Here is a 23,358-nt window from a genome sequence, read left to right as displayed (position 1 = left end):
GCAGGCCGCCCACATTTCCGTTTCCGCCGCCGCCGCCGCCTGGTTCTCCCGGTCGTGGCCGCGTCGTGTTTCGCGTTTCTGCATCATGTCGGGTGGCTTACTGAAGGCGCTGCGCAGCGACTCCTACGTGGAACTCAGCGAGTACCGGGACCAGCACTTCCGGGTGAGGCGGGCTGAGCCACGAGAGTGGCAGCTCTTGGGCTCGAATGCTGAGAAACGGTTTACACTTGTCTTACTATGTCTTCCATCCTGATTTGCTGGAGCCCAAAATGCGTATGGCCCTGCGGTGTTTGGATATTACTGAAGCCACTTTATCTCCCAGGGAATCTGAGACTTACTTTCACAGTTTCTTGCTGCCGCTGCGAGTACCAACACCCAGAGAGGTGTGGCGGCGGCCCGTTTGATGGGCTTGTCTTGCTTGGGAAAGGGAATGTAATGAGGAGGTATCCCTATGGCAGCTGACCGGACACTAGAGCGGGTTTGGGATTTATAGTCAGCCAAACACCGCCCTTTGGTACTTCGGTCCTTTCTTCTGTAAGATAGTCTTACAAAAAGTTGGCAGTAAGTGGGAGACTTAGAATTGAGGCCCTGTTTGTGGCTGTCTGACGGGCATCGGGGCAGGCCACACGAGTCGCATTAAGGTTGTCTGGATGGCAAAATCCAGTACAGCCAGTGGCTGAAGAGAAGCCCTGTCACGAAAAACAACAACAACAACAAAAAGAAATTCAGTCAGCCTAATTTTAAAATGTTTGCTGTGTGTCTGGTATGAGTTTCACATCTATCACTTTTTACTGTTCTCATTACTTTGAACAGTTCCACATCAGTAACTAACCAGTTTGAATTTAAAGCACACTGCAAGATTAAAACCAGGGTAGGAGTCATTCATTTGTTGTCCAAAGCCTGTAACTCTCTTCAGACAGTAATAGTTTCTGTCATGTGCATTTTCCAGTGTATTCTAAATGCAATGTGTCAGTGCTGTGTTAAGTGTGAAATTAAGTTATGGTGAAGTTATAGACTCTGTATTTTACTTGTATATGAGGAAAAAGCAGAAAAGAGCGGCAGTACAAAGTGCATCCGATAGTCACATGTGGTGCTGGACATTTGTAGTCCTAGCAGAAAGATCACAAGTTTGAGATCAGCCTGCATAGGAAAAAGCAAATGTTTCCTCTAAAGTTCTAAAACCTTGTTTGTTTTTTTTTAACTCAGTATCTATTGGTCTATAGATTTTACCTGTTCATTCCTGTGGCAGTCTTAAAATGTACAGTGAGAATAAGACCAGAGTTTTATTTTATTTTGGTTGTTGTTGTTGGAGAACGGTCTTAATATGTTGCCTTAGCTGCCCTGTAACTCAGCATGTAAACCAGGCTGGCTTTCACGTCCACCTGCTTCTGCCTCCCAAGTATTGGGATTAAAGGAGTGCACCACCATGCTTAACCCAAGATTGAGTTTGAATTCTGGCTGAAGCTATTGTATAGTGTTCCACCCTAGGTGACTCAACTGGTTTTCCTCATGTGTAAAATGAGAATGATACATCAGGACCTACCTCATATAGTTCTTAGAGTGAAATAAAACTCTCACACCTGCAGTCCTTTGAGCTTCCCCAGGGGGTGGATGAAGTTACTATTTTCTTGTGTATAGCTGTATGTTCTTGGGTTTTAAAACTGTAACTTGGAGGGCTGGAGAGCTGGCTCAGAGGTTGGTCAGCACAGGCTGTTCCTCTGTAGGACTTGGAATCAATTCCCAGCACCAGAATGATGGCTCACAACATCTGTAACTCCAATTTCAGGGGATCTGATGCCCTATTCTGGTTTCTGAAAGTGCTAGGCTTGCACGTAGTGCACAGATATGCAGGGTGCAGGCAAAACAAACGCCCATATACATAAAATAATAAGCTCAAACCAAAAAACTGTAACTTGGGAGATGGGTGTGATGCCTGTTACCACAGCATTTGGGGAGATGGTAGAAAGACTACCAGGAATTTGAAACCAGCTTGGACTGCGTGGTCCTGTCTCAAAAAACAAAACAGAACAGTTGGACTAAGTAGACGTAGTTCAATAGGTAGAATTCGTGCCTAGCATGTGTTAAGGAAGCCCTTGGGTGGATCTTGAGCTGTACATAAACCCAGAGTGGTGGCAAATGCCTGTAACCCCAATACTTGGAAGGTAGAGGTAGGAGGATCAGAAGTTTAATGTCATCCTTGGTCACACAGTAGGTTCATTGCAACCTAAGCTACATGAAACCGTGTCTCAAAAACAAGAGGACCCCTGTGCAGTTCCTAGTGCATCAGCTATCTCAAAGCCGGTTCAGGGACTCTAATGCCTCTGGCCACCAAGGGCTGACTACATTCAGGTGTGAACACCCCCCCCCCCCCACACACACACACAGAGAAATTAACTAACTTTAAAACTACAGAGCTGGAAAGATGGCTCAGTGGTTAAGGACACATACTACTCTTGACAGGACCCAAGTTTGGTTCCCAGTGTCCACACCTCTGGCTTAGAACTGCTTCTAACTCCAGCTCCAGGGAGACAACCCCCTGTTGTCATCTCTGAAGGCACCTGGATTCACATGCACATACCCACACGCAAACATAAGGACATATGCACTTAATCTGACCCTTCATACTCTTTGTTTCTTGCTTCTTTCACTTTGCATTCCATCTTGGAATGGCTCAGAGGTTAAGAGCACTTGCTGCTCTTGCAGAGGACCATTATTTGGTTCCCAGTTCCCACCTGGTGGCTCACAACCATCTATAACTCCCGTTCCAACTCCCTCTTACATGTACATACATATAGGCAAAACACACATTAAATAAGTTCTTAAAAGAGAACTCTAGTTCCAAAGTAGCCTGGGAGAAGTTTCTAGACCTGGAAGACTGAGACTCCAACTGGGACAAGCTGTGGTGAAATATGCCAGGCTCTTAAGTTTCTCTTTGGTGTTTCCATGTCTTTTTAATCTACTAAATGCACTCAGATAAAGCCTGCTGTCCTGAGTGTGTGCTGCTGAGTATTCAGAGGTGATCCGTGTCAGAATCAGCATTGCTTAAGGAGTGCTAAATGAAAACTGGGAGACTGAGTGAATGCCTGAACATGAGTCCTCTCAGCTACTCTCTAGGCTAGATTCCATTAGCTGGTTAATGTCTGTGCCCTCACACTAGGGTAAAAGTGTATCATCAGTTGGCAGGTCTGTTTAATCACATCTGTACATCTGTGTCCTTTTCAGTGGAAATACTAAAAGCTATCACCCTTTTTTTTTTTTGTTTTTTCGAGACAGGGTTTCTCTGTGTAGCCCTGGCTGTCCTGGAACTCATTCTGTAGACCAGGCTGGCCTCGAACTCAGAAATCCGCCTGCCTCTGCCTCCCAAGTGCTGGAATTAAAGGCGTGCGCCACCACCCCCCGGCTCCACCACCCTTTTTTTTGTAAAGACATCTAAGATACCATGCTAACTGAGTGTGGTGGTTCATTTGTGTAATTACAGCATCAGGAGGCTGAAGATTGTCAGGTGTGTTGGTTGAAGCCCACTTAAACTCTCATCTCCAGCTCACTGGCTTCATCCTGTCTTTTTTTTTTTTTTTTTTTTTTTTTTTTTTGGTTTTTCGAGACAGGGTTCCTCTGTATAGCCCGGGCTGTCCTGGAACTCACTCTGTAGACCAGGCTGGCCTCGAACTCAGAAATCCGCCTGCCTCTGCCTCCCGAGTGCTGGGATTAAAGGCGTGCGCCACCACCGCCCGGCCTTCATCCTGTCTTTTTAAAGAAAGTAACTTTCTGGACTTGGTGGTGCACACCTCTGATCCCATCACTCAGAACCCTCGAGGCAGGTGAGACTATGAGTTCTAGACTAGCCAAAGCTACACAGTCCTCTTAGTAATCACTAACCCCTCTCTTACACGGAACAAAAACATAAGCATGTAAATCACCTAGCAGTCCATGCTACGAATAGGTTGTAGGGGAGTATTACAAGGGTTACTTTGTGTTTGTTATACAGGGTAAGGGGCCTTTCTGATATGTTCCGTCAAAGGTGTAGAATTTCAACTTGGGCCATTAGAGAAGGGTCCAAGGCTCGGGGCGTGGACTGTGCAAGAAAAGGGTATGCCACTCCCGTATAGGAGGTATGGGAGGAGTTACATGCTTTGCCTTTCAATTAAAAGCAGTCTGAACCTTACGTAATTATAATTAGAATGAGAATACTTCCAGGCTGGTAGAATTCTTACCTAATAGTCACATCCTGATTCAATCTCCAACACCACCCAAAATAAAAAAAAAAAAATCCACACTTTAAAAAATAGGTATTTTATGCATATGAACATTTGCTTGCATGTATGGTTTTATACCATGTACATACCTGGTGACCAACCACAGAAGCAAGAAGAGGGCATTGAATCCCCTAGGACTGGAGTTATTGACAGTTAAAAGCTGCCAGGTGGGCACTGGAAATTGAACCAGTGTCCTCTGGAATAGTTGGCTTCTTAGCCTATGAGTCATCTCTCCATTCACCCCCGAAAAACAACTTCCGAGGCACAGAAGAATATGTCAGGAATCAGTATGATGAGTCTTTAATTTCTAAATCAGAATCATTATCTTAATTAGACTTTAAGCAGGGCTGTACATTGTTGGTTTTCAGATTTGTTCATTGCTCATGTAATGCTTGTAGAGGGCACAGGAAACTTCAGAAATAGTTCTTTTAACCTCTCTGAGGATTTACTCATGCTTCTGCTCTGCACTGTGTACTCCAGGCTAGGCTGGCGCTCAGCCTTCCAGGAGATTCTCCCATCTCTCCATCCTACCTCCTGTAGGAGTGCTGGGATTCCAGGTGTATACCATCAAACCCAGCTTCTTTTGGATTCCAGGGATCAAACTCGAGTTGACAGGCTTGCACAGCTAGTGCCTTTAGTGGCTAAGAATCCTATATCTCCAGCCCTAAGCAAATCTCTTCTTTTAGGCTGCAGTGTTTAACTTTGTCTCTATTTGAATTTCTAGGGTGACAATGAAGAACAAGAAAAGTTACTGAAGAAAAGCTGTACATTGTATGTTGGAAATCTTTCCTTTTACACAACTGAAGAACAGATTTATGAACTCTTCAGCAAAAGTGGTGATATAAAGAAGATCATCATGGGTCTGGATAAAATGAAGAAAACAGCATGTGGGTTCTGTTTTGTGGAGTATCCTTCTTGGGTATCTAATCTAATGTAGCTGTTGAGCCAGGACACAGTTCAAGGGCCGAGGGCCTGCCTTTTTGTTTTGAGACAGGGTCTCGCTGCATGGCCCTGGCTAGCCTGAACTCTAGCCGTCCATCTACCTGTTCCTGCCTCCGGTGTTAGGACTGAAGGTGTAAAGTCTGTGCCACTGCACCCCCACTTTTTTGTTAAGGTATTAACTTGTTACAATCTCTGTAGCTTTCTCTTATTCCTTCCTATGAGCCCTGTGCACATACCTTTAGTCCCTTTAATCCTAGCACTCAAGGCGCAGGCAGGTCTCTGGGTTTGAGCTCAGTCTGATCTACATAGTAATTTCCAGGACAGCCAGAGCTACACAGTGAGACTACTACCTGGGTAAGTAGGAAGTGCAGGCAGCAGCTTCTAAGACTAAGAACTAACGAGACACCTGTCTGCCCTGGACAGTTCCCATTATTCTCTAAAACATTGGAGCATCATCTTTAGCCTTCTGGTCCAGAATATCTGATAGGCCTTATATTAATTGGGAATTATGAAGGAGAGACTCTGACTGGGGAAAAAAATAATAATAATAAAAAAAGGTGGACTCTCCTGTTGCTCAGACTAGGTCTAAACTCGGACTCAGTCTCTAGCAGCAGACCCATGCCATCACAATGGTGTCTGGAGTCAAAAATGCTTCTTCATTTCTCCCCTAGACATAAAGGATCAACCAGATTTCCAAAGTTTTGAATCCTAGGAGCAGTAGCATAAAAGAGTTTGCAGAGGACACGGAGAGAACAATAAAAAGACCCATAAGAACCAGAGTGTTTCCATTTGCCTTGCAAGTCACAGACCAACGTTCATGATAAGTGCACAAGAATAAGTCTCCTAGTGCTCAGTGATTTTGCTTTGTTAAGCATGCGTACGGTAGAAAGTCCTCGAGTGCCTGCTGCTTACTAGGCACTGTCTGTGTTGGATACTGTGCTACGGTAATTTCACCAAATGTTTCCTTGTCTAAAGACAAAGAAGAATCTAGACCAGCAAGTTCAGCTTCTAATTATAATTGCTTAAATCAGTAATTAAGATTTAGTTTTATTTATATATGTATAACCATGTCTCTGTTTATGTATGTATATGGGTAAGGTTTTCCTTTTTTTGTGTGGTGGTGGTGGTTCTTAAATTTTTTATTATGTTTTTATGTGGATGTTTTACTTGTGTGTCTATCTGTGCACCTTGTACAAACCACTGTGGACTACCACATAGGCTCTGGAAATGGAGCCCAGGTCCTCTGAAAAGCAGGTGCTCTTAACCATTGAGCCATCTCTCCAGCCCCTTTTGGGTTTGCTGTTGTTTTGTTTTGAAACAAAATACAGAATCTTGGTATGTAGTCCAGACTGGCCTCAAACACACAGCAATTCTCCTGCTTCAGCCTCCTGAGTGCTAGGATTATAACATGAACCACTATGTTCAACATATGTTCTTGCATAAGAAGTTTGTGGTCTAATATTATACTGACCATATTTTCTATTTGCAAATCAAAACATGGGCCAAATAATTATTAGCAGATATATCTAGGGAATCATGACTGACTCAGGCCTGGACAAATGTTATCTACTGTCCTTAACTGCCCATAAGTATTGTTGGACCAACTTTGAACTGGCTTCTACAAAATGAATTTCTATGTAAATAATCTGGTTAGGTTAGCTTTCTACTTTTATTTATTTTTAATCATGCATTGTGTAGGTGTGTTGCTTCCTGTCTCCAAAATGTTTGAAGAAATGTTAGAGTTCCTTAATACTTACACTCTAAGATACTATTCAAGAGCAGATGCAGAGAACGCAATGCGATACATAAACGGAACTCGTCTGGATGACCGGATCATACGGACAGATTGGGATGCAGGCTTTAAAGAGGGCAGGCAGTATGGACGTGGACGGTCTGGGGGTCAGGTATGTTACATGGGCACCTGAGCTGAATCTCTGCCTGGGATTCCAGTTACAATACAGGTTTTTCATCAGTTTGTGGTTATTCTTTTGTAAGGAGCTTGAATTTGTTAGTTTTGACAGGGTTTGGGGTGGGAGACTTCCTGAGACAAGATCTTGTCGTGTAACCAAACTGGCATCAAACTTGAGATCAGATCCTCTTGCCTCTGCCTCCTAAATATTGAAATTACAAATGGATGCACACCAGGCCAGTGATAGGAAATCTGAGAGTTGGAAATAATCTGCACATTTCTTTAAGTAGTTGTTATAAACTCATGCTAGGGGGCCTTCTCCCAGCAACAATGTCTAGAACAAAAGCAACATGCACACAAATGAGTTTTACTCTAATGCTTATGCCCTGTGGTTTGTGGACAGCTGAAACAGTCTAGCTATGCCTGGCGTTTCTGCAGAGGCAGATCTGTTGCATCAACATCCCACAGTGCTGTGTTTTGTTTTGTTTTCAATTAAGGTTCGGGATGAGTATCGGGACGACTACGATGCTGGAAGAGGTGGCTATGGAAAACTGGCACAAAAACAGTGAGTGGGGCGTGCCCCAAGTACACAGCTCACAGTACATCAACACAGTTGATGATGCTGGAGGACGTTACCCAAGGTCTCATTGTACTGGAAGCCACTTCTGGTTTTCCTCTGAAATATTAAAAGACAGAATCCAGAGAATGCCTTTAAGTCTAGTCTTATTAGGATGATTTTCTGTTATTAGGTAAAAAAATTATATACCTGGGCAACAGACACAATCTGTGCTGATTAAACTGTCAGCTGGATACCACACTTTTAGGGAGACTGGTCAAAATGTCAGAATTGACTTTACAAGTAGGTTGGTAATCTTCATGGGGGACTGAGATGATTTTCTACATCTTAAGTTTTCATGTTAATCACTGAGGTTTTGCTACAGTCTATATACCTTTGCTCTAAATTAGGAACAGGTGTTTGTCAACTGGATTTGCTTTTTATGTTTCAGTATAGTTGGCACAAAAGTCAGCCTTAATAGGGCCTGAGGATGCCACCTGCTTCTGTGCTTTATGCGTCAGGATACTATCAGGACTTTATCAGTGTTCACTAAACACATTTCTCAAAAGATGCAAATGTTTCACTGAAAGTTTAAAACAAAACGAAAACAAGGACTCTGTTATACAGAGAGCCTCCAGTATCCTAAGTAGGGAGGACACCATCAGTAGGGGATGGAATGAAAACTCAACCACTGCCTTGATATGGAAGCTGAGGTTGGAACCATTAAATTATTTCTTCCCATTTCAAAAGGACCTTAGAATAGAGTGAGCTTTAGAAAAGGGCTTCACCCAGGCCTGTAATCCCTGTTACTTGGGAGGCTGAAACAAGAGGATCAAAAGTTCAGTGCCAGCCTGGGGATCTTGTGAATTTGCCTCAAAATAGAAACATAAAGGGGCTAGGGAAGGTAAGGGTCACAGCCGTTGAGAACTTCCTCATTATGTGAATGCTCCTGGCTTTAATCCTTGGGATTAAACAATAAGAGTCTGAAAATTGGGAGAGTATTTAACAACAGAAAGCCTCCTCTAGGAATGTCTGTTATAAGTGATACAAATATTTTCGTCTTTTTTCCCTGAACTTGTTTACTGAGGTCCATGTATTAATAGTAAGCTAGAGGTCCGTCTCTACCGGAGTCTAGAGATCTTTTTTTTTTTTTTTTCATTTTCTTTGTATTATATGTAACTTTTTTGATACAAGAGAAGGAAATCCTCATGTTACTTTGTTACTAAAGCGTCTTCTAATTCTCACCAGTTTTCCCTGGTTGGGGCAGAGCATCTTTGATGCTGTATTAAGTGTGGTTCTCTTGAAGCTGTAACAACTATAATGCTTAGGAAGCCCACGTGCAAGCACCCAGTGAGGAGACACTTAAGTTTTAAAATAAAGCCTTTTATACTGTACTTCAACTGTTTATCATACATTCTTTTGTAGTAAAATATAAGTCAGTGGGAATTTTGTCTTCTGTAACAAGTTTAAATAAAGTTAGACCAACTAGTATCTGTGTATATTTCCTCACCTATAAAGTGGGACATGTTCTGGTGCCTTTGGGAAAACAAGACACAGTAAGCATCCAGTGAATGAGTAGGGCAAAAAGAGGTCAGTCTTCTGAAGACAGGCTGTAGATGACAGGAGGGAAAATGAATCAAGAGGGTGTTTTCTTGGGCTTGAGGATGCTAAACAGTCTTTTTTGATTATACCCCTCTTTCCTATGTCAGAGAGTCTGATCTATATCTCACTTTAATCAAAAGAGTGAGATCTCAGAGATAATATGTCAAGTTGGGTGTGATGACACGAGTTGGTAATCCCAACACTTGGGAAGCCAGGAGAAAAGATGGTAGGTTGCCAAGATTACACAGCCAGCAAGAACCTATCTCAAAAGGTACAACCCATCTCTATTCCAAAGAACAACAACAGTAAAAACTACAAAGAAAAAAGAGCCAACAGAGACATGTAGGCTAAAATGTGTGAATGCAGAGTAAGAAGAGCCATCCTGGCATCTCTAAAATTACTAGCCTCCTATACTGTAAGCTAAAGTATAAATTCTGAGACTTGGTTTAGAGCGCTGCCAACCAATATTGTGGCCAGACACCACAAATGGTTACTTAAAAATAATAAAGTTGGGATTAGAGCAATGGTGTAGTGGTCCTTGCTATCTCCCAGAGGACCTGGGTTTACTTCCCAGCACTCATGTGGTAGCTCACAATTCTGTAACTCTAGTTCTCTAGGATCCAGTGTCTTATGAGTACTGCATGCACCATGGTACACATACATGCAGAACACTCATAAGTAAACAGCTGACATTGGTAGTGCACACTTTACTCCCACTGGGGATCAACTGGAGGCAGAAGCAGAAGGTTCTAGAGAACAAGTTCCATGACGGCCAGAATGACACAAAGAAACCTTGTCTTAAAAAGACAAAACAAATAAATGAATGATTAAAGGTGTGCTTTACCACACATGGCAACAAAAAGAAAACTGAAGCCTGAGTTTGTAGTCGCACCAGGCACATTTCTATACTCAGTAGCTGCACGTGGCAAGTGGCTGTGATAGCGGAGAAAGTAGAGCAGGCCCAAGAAGGGAGCTCCTGCTACAGCACAGCTCTGGGTAGAGCTAGGGAGGGCTTACAGTGGTCACTGGTCTTCAGTAAGCCTTGTCACCACTGGATGACGCTAGGAAATACACTATCCACCACATAATTCATGTTATTCAACACAACAGAACACATGTTTATAAAGGCATTTAGTTTATTTTTCAAAAAAATATTTTGCTAGAAGGGTTGAGTACTGACTAATTTTACATGATCATAATCTTTTAATAAAACTTTCTGACCAACAGGTATCATTCAAGTGAACAACTTGTCTAGGTCTGCTTTTGTGACTCCCAAATACAATAGCATTTCTTAGATGCTATTCCCCAGATCTTAGATATCTACCAGCCAGGAGGCAGAGCCTACCACATAGCAAAACTATGTACTTTATAATTGTTGATTAACTTGGTCTCTTAACATAAAGAAGCACAGCAGATAAATCAGTGTATTTAACTCACTGTCTCTGACCCACTTAGACTCCCAATGGCTCCTAAGGCAGGGAAGAAGCAGTGAGCCCCAACTGCAGAGGAAAGGGACAAGTCACATCAGATGAGTACTGGCTGTGTCCCTAGTTAGCTCTGTTACTGTTGTATTCCAACCATAAACTCATGATGACCATGTTATTCATATTCAATAGTAAACAGAGAATACAGTGCAAAGCCAAAAATGTGCTGTGAAGTTATTGGCAGCAACTTTTCTCTTCCTTGAGAGGCCAACTGAAAGTTAAGTCTCCATGATTCCTAAGAAAACTAAAAGATGAATTAAGTCTATATTGATTGCTAGAGGTTTAACAAAAGGAAATATTACTGGAAAGACGCAACTACAGCCAGTTTTCCCATGAGGACTGGGCAGCTTGCTGAAGGCTCATCATACATATATGAATAGCTCTTAAGTTTGTGCAAGGCTTACATTCATCCCCAGTGACATAAAGTCTGCCAGTACTTGATGGATATCAAAATTCAGTGCCAAGCCAGTGACAGTAAAGCATTACTGCAAACATCAAGACAAAAGATTCTGCAATCTAGGATTTGAAAGCTAAACAGAGGTTTACATGTAATTACAAGAAAGAACAATTGTGTGCTGAAACCAAGTCTCACTAATAACAGAAACAGGTGTACAACATACTGAAAAGACCCAGCATGGAGGCTAAAGCAAGCTGAATAGCACACGTGAAGGTGTCCTATCATGCTAGAAAGGAAAGAGTAACTGGACTCGGATGGCTTGAGTCTCTGTTCAGTCCTGCATACCTCACAGCCGATATGACGGTTTCTCAGACTGGAGAAGTGGCAACTCAGGCTCGGGGCATGATGACTGTCCCAGCCATTGGTCATACTGATGCACCCAAGTAATCTAAACATCAGGGAGGCTGAGGCAGAAGGACTGCAAGTTTGAGGCCAGCCTTGGCTAAATTAAACAAAGACCCTGTTTCAACAAGAATCTCAAAGGAACACAACTGTAACTTGTGCATGAAGTGTCTCATTGGGGAAGTGAGCTACTTCCTTAAGACATATGAATCAGTCATCTTACTACTGGCTATTTCAGTATAGACACACCAACAAAATCCCACAGTAACGTCTTACATATCAATTTTGAAGAAGCTCATGCTGGTATAATTATGTCTGAAAGTCTTAAGACTACATCCTTAGGTGGGCATGGCAACAGACCTATAATCCTAGCACCTGGGAGAGGACTAGGAATTCAGCTACACGGTGAGGTTTTTTGAAGCTAGTCTGACATACAAGACCCTTCTCCCCAAACCCCTTCCCTAAAAGATCTTCAAGCAGCCTGGCCTGTAATCCTAGTTACTTGGGTGACAGGAATATAAACTGAAAATCAGGCTCAGCCACTGAGCAAATTTGAGACCAGCCTAGGCAATAAGACCATGTCTCAAAATACAAAAATGTATAAAGAAGGCTACAGTTGTAGGTCAGTGGTGGAGCACTTGCCTAATATACAAATAGGCCATGTCCATTCCCCAGTACTACAAAAACAATAAAGAGATCTTCCCCTATCTAAATTCTCATCTTCCCCAGTGGTGACACAACCTTAACCTGTAGCAACATAAAGTGCCTCTACCTCAGTCTTTATAATGACCTGAAGCACAAGAAATGTTGATCTGGTTTTATGCTAAGAACTCAGTCTGGCTAACTGAGGAGAGAAGACTGCTATGGCTGTTGCTGTGTCCGTACTGCTGCTGAGAATCCTGCATGTAAACCTAGGTGATTCAGCCCTAACTGAGGCAGTAAGCTCTACTCACCCATTTTGCCTTTTCTGTTTTACAAACATCTCATGCCTAACTAGGCAGTTACTCTGTCACGTACTTGGTAGTTTTCTACACAAGTTAATTATGCTTCCCTCCAATTCTGGGAGAAAGAAAAATGGTTTGGCTTAATATGCATCTTATATTCCTTTTAAACATGTCACAAAAGGCCAGATTAAAGATGCAAGCTCTACCATTTCGTCTTAATCCATAGGACAGAACTGCTGTACAGCCTGTTCAATAAACAGGACAGTTCTTGAGTACAGGATTCGGACTGTTCTTGTGGAAGCCAAAAGAGCCCCTTGGGATGCTGAACCACCAGAGAAGACTGGAGAGAACATCCCTCGCCACTGCTCTCCCTCCCCTCTTCTCCCACCATCTGCAGAAGACCACACGGCAGTCTTCTACTTTGAGTGTTTGTATTTTATATGCCTTGAAGTAGATTTGGGGTAAATCTTAAATGCCTTGGAGTACATGGGCAGCAACACAGAGGTGATAACTAGCAAATTACTTCCATGGAAAGCCAAATTCTCATTTATTTAACCATGAGTTTGATGGATGTTAAGTTTTTTTTTACAAGCCAAACCCAGAAAAAAAAAAATCCAAGAAAATTCAATGTCTCAGGAAAAGCCTTTATGAGATTTAATCTACATATTATAATTCATAAAACCAAAATGGGAATCTTGTGTGTTGGTATGTACCGATATTACCAGCACTGGGGAGACAGAGACAGGTTTAGCTGGAGTTTGTGGCCAGCCTAGCTACTGTGAGCTCCAGGACAGCTTGAGCTACATAGTGAGACTTTGTCTCAAAACAAAACAACCCTCCCCCTGATTTTTTACAAATAAGGTAACTGGCACCAAGGATGCTGCCTTTTTTCCCCTCATACCTTCACTCTTGTCAAATCAGCACTGTGCTTGCAAGCACCATATCCCTAAGCAGAATAGCCCCTCTCACCTTCAGAAGGAATATGTCTCATGCTGGAGACTCATCTGAGGACTATCAGCAAAACCTGCTGCTGGTGTAAGTGAAACGTGACTGGCTTTTCCACAGCACTCCTAGCTACCCTTTATGCCATAGGGAACATCTACTCTGAGCTATGCTGTATCAAAAACATCTTGCATTTTTAGATTCTGGGGTTAACTTTTAAACCTGTATTCAGTTCATATCTAACTATGTTTCAAAAGCTGCACCAAATCTACTAGGCTTTTTTTAATACTCTTTACTGCATGCTCTGTCTATATGCATGCGTTTGGATAATAAATATTAAATATGGGAGGGACGTATGGAATTCATAAAGTTAAAAATGAAACTAAATTGAACATTAAAAAAAAGTACATGATAGCAGGAGAAATGAAGGGCAAAACATAAATCTGAGGTAACAATAAGTGGCCCAATACCACCAATCTGAAATATCTGTAAAGATTCAGTAAGTGTCTGGAGATTCAAGTAACAAACCATCTGCTCCAACATGGCGCCTTCTGGAGTCCCTGCTGAGTGAGTCTCAGTCCAGGAGCCGACACTCACACAACTCCTTATAGATCCTCTTCCGCACGCGAGGCATGTCTTCTTGAGAAAACTGGAAAGGCTGCTCTAGGGCGAGGCACTTGCAGTACTGCAAAAAAGGGGGGGAAATGTCCCAGAGATACCTGAGAGGCATGCACAGCCCCACCCCTGCCCACGGCCTTTTAGACACACACACCTAACAGTCTAAAACTGCAGAATAACATTTATGGGTCTTGCAAAGTCATAGTGTTGTTTTTGAGACGGGGGTTTCTCTGTGTAACGGCCCTGACTGTACTGGAATTCACTTTGTAGACCAGACTGGCCTCGAATTCACAGACATCTACTGTCGATTAAAGGTGTGTACCACTGTTTTAGAGCACTGACTTCCAAATGAGAAGTAGCTTTCCAGCCAAGTGAATAGCTAGGTATCCTTTCATTCTCCCCAAGGGCACCTTGCTGAGCCTGCACTTAGAGATCTCACAGGGAGAGGAACATTCATGAGGCGTGAGGTATACAGTGGGGTGACCTTCCAAGATCTTTGTAAATCTCTTGAGTTCAAGTATAAAATCATTTCCCCATAAATACATGTGCTTCTCTAATGCACTTAGAATGACCTCCCGTAAGACATGGATTAGACTCCCTGTCCATTCTTGTCCTAGAAAGGCAGTTCTTCCTAATGATTACATCTCCAAATACAGAAACTAGAGTATCCCAGCAACAAAGGGAAAGTGCTGTCTTTCCTAATACTGTATACACACAGGACTATCATTTCTTCTCTTGAAATAAAACAACCAACTCACTGTAAAAAGTAGTATTTACCTGGAGCACAAAGACTCCACAGTCACTGTCATTTTTCTGTTGTGGAATACACTGAAGAGAAAAATAAGATGACCATTAAAATAGATCAAGTATCTCTCTTCACAGAAGAAAACTATTTCCATGAGTACGTGAGCAAGAGATGAGAAACTCCTCTGTCCCAGACAGCTTGTCTATACCTCCAGTATTTAAATACCTTACCAAGGGAAGCCTATGGCCAAATGAAAAGATCTTTCAAGTGGCAACCACAATATAAATGTGGGAAATGGGAAAACCAAATTATAAAACCTCTTACAACCTAATTAGTTGGGCCGACCATGGAAACAAGTGGCCCTGTGGATCAGAAAGCTATGCTTGGACACCATCACTCACTCCTTTGTGCTTCCTGGCTACACATCAGTATGAGCAGCAGCTTCGTGCCTTGGCTGCCATGTATCCCCACCATGATAGATGGCTCAGACGCTGAGCCACAGCAAGACTTTCCTCCCTTCAGTTGTTAAGTATTTTGTCGCAGCAATGAAAACATTACCTCATAAAGCTCTTTGAAGCCTTAACATTTCACCTCAGATTAAACAATTTTGTTTTATTCTTTGAAGTAACTCATAAAGACAAAGAAATGTTTCCCAAAGAACTGGTTACTGTATCTAGACAGAAATATGAAAGACCCTGGAGGGGTGCAGAATACCTAAATGCCCCAGAGAGTAAATCAGACAATTAAAAAAAAAATCAAGTTCCTTTCTGATGTGAACTAGTATGTGGGTGATTAGAAACATAAAACGATGGCTCAATTTTAAAGCATTAATATTCAGCTCAGTTCAAAGGTGAACTAATATTGATCTTTTGGCCTAGGCTTTAACATTTGTTTCAAGACTCTGCCGAGACCATTTGGTCAATAATCTAGCAGACTTGAGTTCAAGGACCAGCCTCTAACAACAGTTCCAACATTCAGTTTTGTTGTCTATAAAATAGAGATGCAGCTTGTCCCTGAGGAACTGCCTGACACACAAGCTGTGAGAGACGAGTGAGGTCACTACAAGGAAACAGGACAACTGGAGGGACTACGCATGACTGGGCCCTCTGCCAAACAACACAGTGGGTCTGACCTATGTTCTTGGAAAGTAGCCCCCATCTTGGTCCCTTTGTGGACCCAGATAGGCATTTAGCACATGTCTGAGTCTATATGGATCATATGGAAATTACAACTACAAGGTAAGGTGCCACCCTCCACCAAAACTCTGTTCTCCATAGAACACCAGTGATTACTAACTATACCAAGTTACATGATACTACCTGCTATCAGCAAGTACTAGGACGCTGAGCCTGGAGGTGATTAAGTACTAAACAGGTTTGTTCTGAGTTACCTAGAGCCCCCTGGAGGCTCTCCTCGTCCCGTCTTCAAACATCCCCAGCAGGAACCCACTCTTGAATCACTGCCTACCATGCCCATGCTGGAGCTTCATTTGGACCATTCTTACCTTTGTAACAGCAGTCTGCCAACCCTGAAGAAATTCAGGTCTATTTTTTTCTCTAGCTTCAGTCAGCAAATACTTTCTTATATTCTGGTTAAAAAGAAACCACAACACATATGTTGTTCTCTATTAGTTGGTGACAACATGGACCCTGCCCACCACCAATTAGAAGGTCTGTACAAGTGGGTGATATCTATACTTGAGTTTCCAGCTGGAACTTTTTCCCTCATGCCTGTCCAGTATCACTCAAGACTAAACACTGGATTAGAACGTCTTACCAGTCAACTTCCTACATTTGAAACCTTGTATTTAAAGACAGAAGGAGAGCATAGCAGAAATCATTAATAACAAGCGAAGAACATTCCAGCTCTCTATCCATTTCTCAGGTCCTTTCCCAGCCCTTACTTGTAGAGATTCAGTTAACTAATAGCACAAACATTTTTTCCAAGTCTATCACTTACCCGCTAACTTTACGACCTGTAGCTTTACTTGTTTAGTGGTGCTGAGGATGACCATGTATGTGGTAAACAGGGACTGTACCACTGAGCTACAACTCCAAATCTGACAATAACACAGATTTTGTGATACATTTAAATTTATCAAGCTGTTCCTTGGTATTTTTTTTATTCTTCTCTGTAAGAAGGCCTTCCCTACTCTGTGAATGAATAAAATGCCAAAATTTAACCAGGATTTCATGGTTTGTTTTTCTTTTGAGATAGGGTCTCACTATGTAGCCCTCACTGGGTGGAATTCATAGATCTACCTGTATCTGCCTCCTGAATGCTGGGATTAAAGGCATCTAGCACTGAGGCCAGCATGTTAATGTTTTCTATCTGTTCTTATAATTAGTATAATGCAAGCCTCTATAACTTTTAAATATAATTTTATATTTATATAAGTAACATTTTAAATGTAAACTTTTCATAACATGCCTTGACATCTAACAGATGAGTCTGCCTTCACTGTTCTAATTCAAGCTCATGCTCATGAGTTCTGCAGTGTGAATTCTAGGAGCTCACTGGGCCTTGCAAATTCCTGTTAGTGGGCTGGGGATGCAGCTCCGTGGGTAAAGTGCTTGCCTACATGCACAAAGCCCTAGATTCTACCCCAGCACCATGTAAAGCAGGTACAGTGGCACACACCTGACATCTCAGCACTTAGGTGGTAAGGGCAGGAAGACCACGAGTTCAAAGATATCCTTGGCTACATTCCAAGTTGACAGCCAGCCTGGGCTATATATTAGACTTGGTCTCAACACCAAGCATGGTATTGTAAACCATAATTCTAGGACTTAGGAGGCTATAGGCAGGATGATTATATGTTTGATGCCAGTATGGACTACATAGGAGACCTTTAATCAATAGAATAAAAAAAACATCTTGGCAAACTGATGGGATGAAAATTGCTATTTTTGTTTGGTGAGAATTGAACTCTTCTTAACATTGAGTCTGCTTGATTCTCCAAATAATTAAAAATAATAATTTAAAATCTTCACCCTAAAGGCTTTTTTGCACATTCCCTACTACAGTACACCCCGGGTGATGGGCTCTATTACTTTAGTAAATAAATTCTTCTTCCCTTTTTTTTTTTTTTGTTTGTTTTTTTTGTTTTGAGACAGGGTTTCTCTGTGTAGCTCTGACTGACCTGGAGCTCACTCTATAGACCAGGCTGGCCTCGAACTCAGGGATCTGCTTGCCTCTGCCTCCCAAGTGCTGGAACAAAAGGTGTGTGCCCCCACTGCTTGACATAAGGCATACTCTACCTTATGCAGAAAACCCAGGAAAGCTGAATGTGCCTCCCATCTTGTTACACTCTTGCTGATATCAGCTGAACTCTACAAGGTGTGAGGGTGTACAACTGTAATCCCAGCATTTGGGAAGCAGAGGCAAAACACCAACAAGTTCAAGGTTATCTGGCCAGTTTGAGAACAACCTGGGCTATGTAAGATCATGTCTTTACCTGAACTCTTTAATATTTTGTGTTGGCATATTATTTAGAAGATTTGAAGTAATATTAGCTCTAAAAGAAAGGAAGAAAAATAGTTTCTATGCATACTCAAGCATTTTTTAAGGAAAGGAAAATTTGTATTGTTCTGTATTTCCTTAAAAAACGCTGACCCCAAACAGGGCACATCTTTCCAAAGGGGGCCTCAGAACAGACAGCTCAGTCACCCTGCCCTGAACACTGTCCTGGAGTTATCCTCAAAGCAGCTGCTGACTTCTATTGCTATCTAGAGCTTTATCACTGTCAATCATAGGTAAGAAATAAAACCGGCAGAATATTAACTTACCTCTACACAAAATTTAAAATGAATGCCTTGGGAATCATAAAATGAAATAATCCGACTGGAGAGTGTCACAGTAATGAGAGACCAGTGGACCTCCAGGTGGATGGGAATCAACAGAAGACTCTTTTTAAACAAGTCCACCTGGTTAAGAGAAGGAAAAGAAATGGAGCTATCACTACAGAACCAACAACGGTGTTCATCTGTTGCCCTTTGTTTGACCTGCTAAAATCATAAAGTGGGAAAGTGGTGAAACAGAACTTGAACTCACCTTTTTTTTTGTTTGCTTGCTTTTGGTTTTTCAAGACAGGGTTTCTCTGTGTAGCCCTGGCTGTCCTGGAACTCACTCTGAAGACCAGGCTGGCCTCAGACTCACATAGCTCCCCCGCTTCTGCCTCCCAAGTGCTGGGATTAAAGGCGTGCACACCACCACCATCAAGCTTCCTATGTCTCAATCTAAAGCCCATGTTGTGATCACTAAGGTAAAATACTAAAAAGGGGGGGGGGGTGGAATAGAAAAGCATTACTTCTATTTTTAATTAACCTACAGAACTGAGGCTTGTCAGATGTTGGAAATGACTCAGTGTATTTATTATTCATGTGTGAATGTGCATGCATAATGTGTATGTGTTCAAAGGACAACTTTGTGAAGTTGGTTCTTTTCTTCCACCTTTATGTGGTTCTATTTGTTTTAATATAACATGCAATCTCATGTAAATCTGAAGTTCAAAGTTTGGTTCTTCTACTTCTGTTTTGTCAGTTTTGTTTCCCCTTTTGTGCCCTGTTTTCCTAGAGTGTACCATGTAGAAAACATGTTTCCTTATACAGTTCTAAATAGGAAGAAAACATGAAGCCGGGAGGTGATGGCGCCTACCTTTAATCCCAGCACTCAGCAGGCAGAGGCAGGTGGATCTCTGTTGAGTCTGAGTCCAGTTTTGTCTATAGAGTTAGATCCAGGACAACCAAGGCTATACAGAGAAACTGTCTCAAAGAGAGAGAGCAAGAGAGACAGAGAGATAAAGACAGAGACAGACAGACAGACAGACAAACAGGAAGGAAGGAAGGAAGGAAGGAAGGAAGGAAGGAAGGAAGGAAGGAAGGAAGGAAAACTCATACAAATGTGCTTCAGCATACTTTAGCCAGTCTTGGCTGTTATTTTCATTTCCATATGTCTCAGATGTTAAAATGGAGAGAATGTTCTTGTTAATAATATATACCCTTTAGCTCAAATATATCCTTAAAATCCTAGCATGCCCTTTTTATTATAAAACATGTCTTCTCAAATCTCAAAAGGTTCTCTGAACTCCACACCTGTATCATGGCATTTGGGTACCCACACACTGAAACACAATAAATAAATTGATATAATTAAAAATTCCAAAGGATAACAAACTTCAAAAACACTTGCAAAAAATGAGTTAGTTGGGCATCATAATGCTTCCATATGATCCCAGCATTTGGGAGGTGATAGCAAGAGTTGTGGTTCAAGGTCATCCTGTGATACAGGGAGAGGAGTCAAGGAAAGTGGACTGCAGGAGGCAGTGAAGGAAAAGCTTGGCATGGTAGCACATGTCTGTAGTGAAAGAACTATGCATTCAAGGGATGTCTGTTTAACTCCGTACGATCCTATCTCAAAGTAAAAGTTGCGGGGCCATCAAGATGCTCACTGTGCCTGATGACCAGTTCTGATTCCTGAGAACCCACCTAAAAGTAGAAGAGAACCTAGTCCACAAAGTTGTCCTAGGGCCTTGCTGTGTGTGCAGTAGCATGCAGCCATCTGCATACAGACCAACTAACACACTGGAACACATAAAGAAATACAATTTTAAAACTTAAAATGCTATCTTTCATATTTTGTTATTACTTTTACTGTGTCTTCTTTTCCCCTATTTACGTCTTCTGTTAACTTATTTGCTTTCTGGAATTGAATTTGGTGACTACTTAGTAATAACGGGATGTTAAGGCATTAGTTTTTTCTCTTCTGTATTTAGGAAGAACCTTGAACTCACTGTGTAAGTTCCTTGGATCGCCTGCGTCCAGCTCCTTAGAGTCAGGATGGTTAGGTGTGGTCCTACAAGGCTCCCTCAAAGCTTCAGTTGTCTTCCTGAAATTCATGTGATCTGAGTCTCAGCACATGTGTCTGTATACACACTGTACACAGAGCAGGGGCTCAACCATGAGCACAGCGGTCCAGCATCAGCTGTCTTTCCTCCATTGCTTCTGTCTGACTGTGTGAGTCTCTTCCTGAATCTGAAGCCGTGTCAAGCCCCCATGCCTGTATTGTAGGGAACTTATCCTCGGAGCCTCACTGGCTGCCACCCTTTATCTCCTGGCCCTTCATTTTCAATTGGATTCATAGTAAGAGAAGAATGTCTCCACAGCTTTCTAGTGGACAAGTATAAGATCAGTTCTTACAAGTGTCCCTTAGGTACAAAAGAGTAAATAGATACAGCTGGGCTGGATAACAAGTTCAAGACTATCTTGGGTACATACATACTGTGAATCTATATGAAAAATAAAGGGGAACCAAAGAGAAACACAGATTCTGTCTTTTAAAAAAACAAAAAACAAACAAAAAAAACCCAAAACAAAAACTTGTAAAAATTTTTCTCCATTTGTTTTGATTTTGGAACAAGGTCTCTCTCTATGTAGTCCTGACTATCTTGGAACTCAATACGTACTCCATCTGCCTCAGCCACCCCCGTGCTGGGATCAAATATGTGTTCTGCCACACCTGACATTTTTTGCACTTTAAAATTTGAATTTTTGTGTGCACTGACAGTGCATGTCACAGGACGTGGTCAGAGGATATCCTGTGAGTCAGCTCTTTGCTTCAACAACGTGGGGTCCAAGGACAGAACTCAGGTCCAGGTGTCAGAGTTGAGGATAAGCACGTTACCAGCTGAGCCATCTCACTTTTTAGGGTATAATGTTCTATGGTGTGGCAATGCAATCACATGGAATGCTAATGTGCTCTCTACTAGGTTATTCAATGGGCGATGTCATTGTATACATTTATGTTATTAGTGTGTGTCTGACAGTGCTGTGTATACACATGTCTGTGTATTGGCATGAGTGTAGCTGTCTGAGAGGGTCAGAAGAGGGCACTCTGTAGACCAGGCTATCAGAGATTCACACGCCTCGCAGGCTGGAGTGCTGGGATGAAGGCATGCGCCAGCACACCAGCTTCACTTTGGTTTGCTTTGCACAGAACTTCAGTCAAGTACCACTTTATTTTCAAGCATCCATTTTCATATTATTTTGTTAGTTTCTTAGCATTTAACACATGGCTGGAATTTTTTTTTTTAGTTATCCTAATTTGAGAATCCAGAGAATAGAATAATTTATTTTCATTTAACAAAGTAGTATGTATTTTTCAAATACTTCCCATGAACATATGCTTTTTCCACAAAGAAAACCATTCATTCTGTTTATAACATTTGCTCACCTCCGTCTTCCAGAGCTATGTAAAATTTCCAGCTGAAATACATCCACATATACGTGATATGCAATATATACATAAATACACATATGCTGTGTTGGGACAGAACCCAGAGCCCCCAACGTAGTAGCATATGCTTTACTACTGAGCTGTATCCCAGGCCCCGTGTCTGTACTTTTAGTTCTACCAAATCCTAAACAGTGAGCTGCCCACCACAGCTCCTCTAGTCAGAACTCATGTGTAGGACCATGAAAGGATATCTTGGTTCTTGACTGGGCATGGGCCTTGAACCCCGACCTCAATGGGGAAACGGCAAGTGTTCGGCCACGCCCCCAGAAAACCAGGCTCCTACACAAGGTCTAGACCTCCATTTAACCTGCGCCTTGCAGTCACGTTTGGCTATGCAGCCTCTCCCAAAGGGGTGCCACCTAACAATTCGAGAGGGCATGACTACAGGCTTCAGCCTAGAGAGATTTCAATATTCATGTGTTAAATGAAGGTGGGGGGGGGGGTATAGCTAAATTAAGTTATTCCTTTTCCCAGCCCCTCTTCCCCCTCCCCTATTTAAGGCCCGCCCTGGCCTAAAGCGGGTTGGGAGAGAGTGTACATGTAGACCATCTATCACACACCATCAACAATAAAGCTTTGGAAACCCACGGACTTCTCGGGTTATTGGAGCCTGCTGTCATGAAGCTTCCCCGTGTTTCCGTCGAGGGACCCGAACTCATGCACCTGAGGTCTTCCTTCACACTTGCCCTCCTTCAGCCACACAGAGGACACGGTAAAAGTGTGTGCATTTCACTCCCACGTCACATTTATTTGTCCACATCATACATCTGTCCTGCTATCATTCTAGGCCCAACAAGCATCACCATCCCCATGTTACCCACATCAAGTTTGGTATTCTTCAGGGTTCCTGGAGCAAACACGGCATGTCACCTAGAGCTCTTTAAAAGATTCCTGTTCCGGGGGCTGGAGAGATGGCTCAGTGGTTAAGGGCACTGACTGCTCTTCCAGAGGTCCTGAGTTCAAATCCCAGCAACCACATGGTGGCTCACAACCATCTGTAATGAGATTTGATGCCCTCTTCTGGTGTGTCTGAAGACAGCGACAGTGTACTCATAAATAAAATAAATAAATCTTTAAAAAAAAAAAAAAAAAAAAGATTCCTGTTCCATTTATAGGAAAGTAAAAAATGCAGCCAAGTATAATGTAGCACATCATAATCCAGACACTTGGAAAGCTGAGACAGAAAGATTGTTAGAGGCCAGCCTGGGCTATATAGTGAGAGAGAAAGTAAAGAATGGCAAGGGGGAAGAGAAGAAGAAAAGGAGAGAGCA

At 42.2% G+C, this 23,358-nt stretch overlaps 2 protein-coding genes across 3 annotated transcripts in view; one reads left to right on the top strand and one right to left on the bottom strand.

Moving 5' to 3' along the window:
- Positions 1 to 16: 16 nt before the first annotated feature.
- Positions 17 to 16,982, top strand: Ncbp2 (nuclear cap binding protein subunit 2). Of its 2 annotated transcripts, XM_028753821.1 has the most exons (5): positions 17 to 163; positions 4,978 to 5,159; positions 6,961 to 7,099; positions 7,602 to 7,669; positions 15,793 to 16,982. In XM_028753821.1, the coding sequence occupies exons 1-5, from the start codon at positions 86 to 88 to the stop codon at positions 15,809 to 15,811; spliced, it is 486 nt and encodes a 161-aa protein (XP_028609654.1). In that variant the 5' UTR covers positions 17 to 85; the 3' UTR covers positions 15,812 to 16,982. The 2 variants fall into 2 exon arrangements, with proteins under 2 accessions (XP_028609654.1, XP_028609655.1); XM_028753822.1 differs by lacking the exon at positions 15,793 to 16,982 and having other exon boundaries at positions 7,602 to 9,151.
- Positions 10,379 to 23,358, bottom strand: part of Senp5 (SUMO specific peptidase 5) — a 36,971-nt gene continuing 23,991 nt past the window's right edge. The window contains exons 7-10 of the mRNA XM_028753820.1: positions 18,583 to 18,720; positions 16,299 to 16,382; positions 14,827 to 14,877; positions 10,379 to 14,116 (exon numbers count right to left, since the gene is read on the bottom strand). Of these exons, the coding sequence (XP_028609653.1) occupies positions 14,006 to 14,116; positions 14,827 to 14,877; positions 16,299 to 16,382; positions 18,583 to 18,720 (384 nt within the window). The 3' untranslated portion in view covers positions 10,379 to 14,005. The remainder of the gene's footprint in view (positions 14,117 to 14,826; positions 14,878 to 16,298; positions 16,383 to 18,582; positions 18,721 to 23,358) is intronic.

This window comes from Grammomys surdaster, unplaced genomic scaffold, assembly GCF_004785775.1.
Source record: "Grammomys surdaster isolate TR1022 unplaced genomic scaffold, NIH_TR_1.0 125956, whole genome shotgun sequence".
NCBI lineage: Eukaryota > Metazoa > Chordata > Mammalia > Rodentia > Muridae > Grammomys > Grammomys surdaster.
This window is presented reverse-complemented; position numbering and strand designations above follow the sequence as displayed.

Excerpts from the sequence above, each read along its gene's own strand:
- Ncbp2 (XM_028753821.1), top strand. The coding sequence starts at position 86 with ATGTCGGGTGGCTTACTGAAGGCGCTGCGCAGCGACTCCTACGTGGAA. Across the intron at positions 164-4,977 it reads ACCGGGACCAGCACTTCCGG|GGTGACAATGAAGAACAAGA; the intron begins GTGAGGCGGGCT and ends TTGAATTTCTAG. Across the intron at positions 7,100-7,601 it reads GTGGACGGTCTGGGGGTCAG|GTTCGGGATGAGTATCGGGA; the intron begins GTATGTTACATG and ends TTTTCAATTAAG.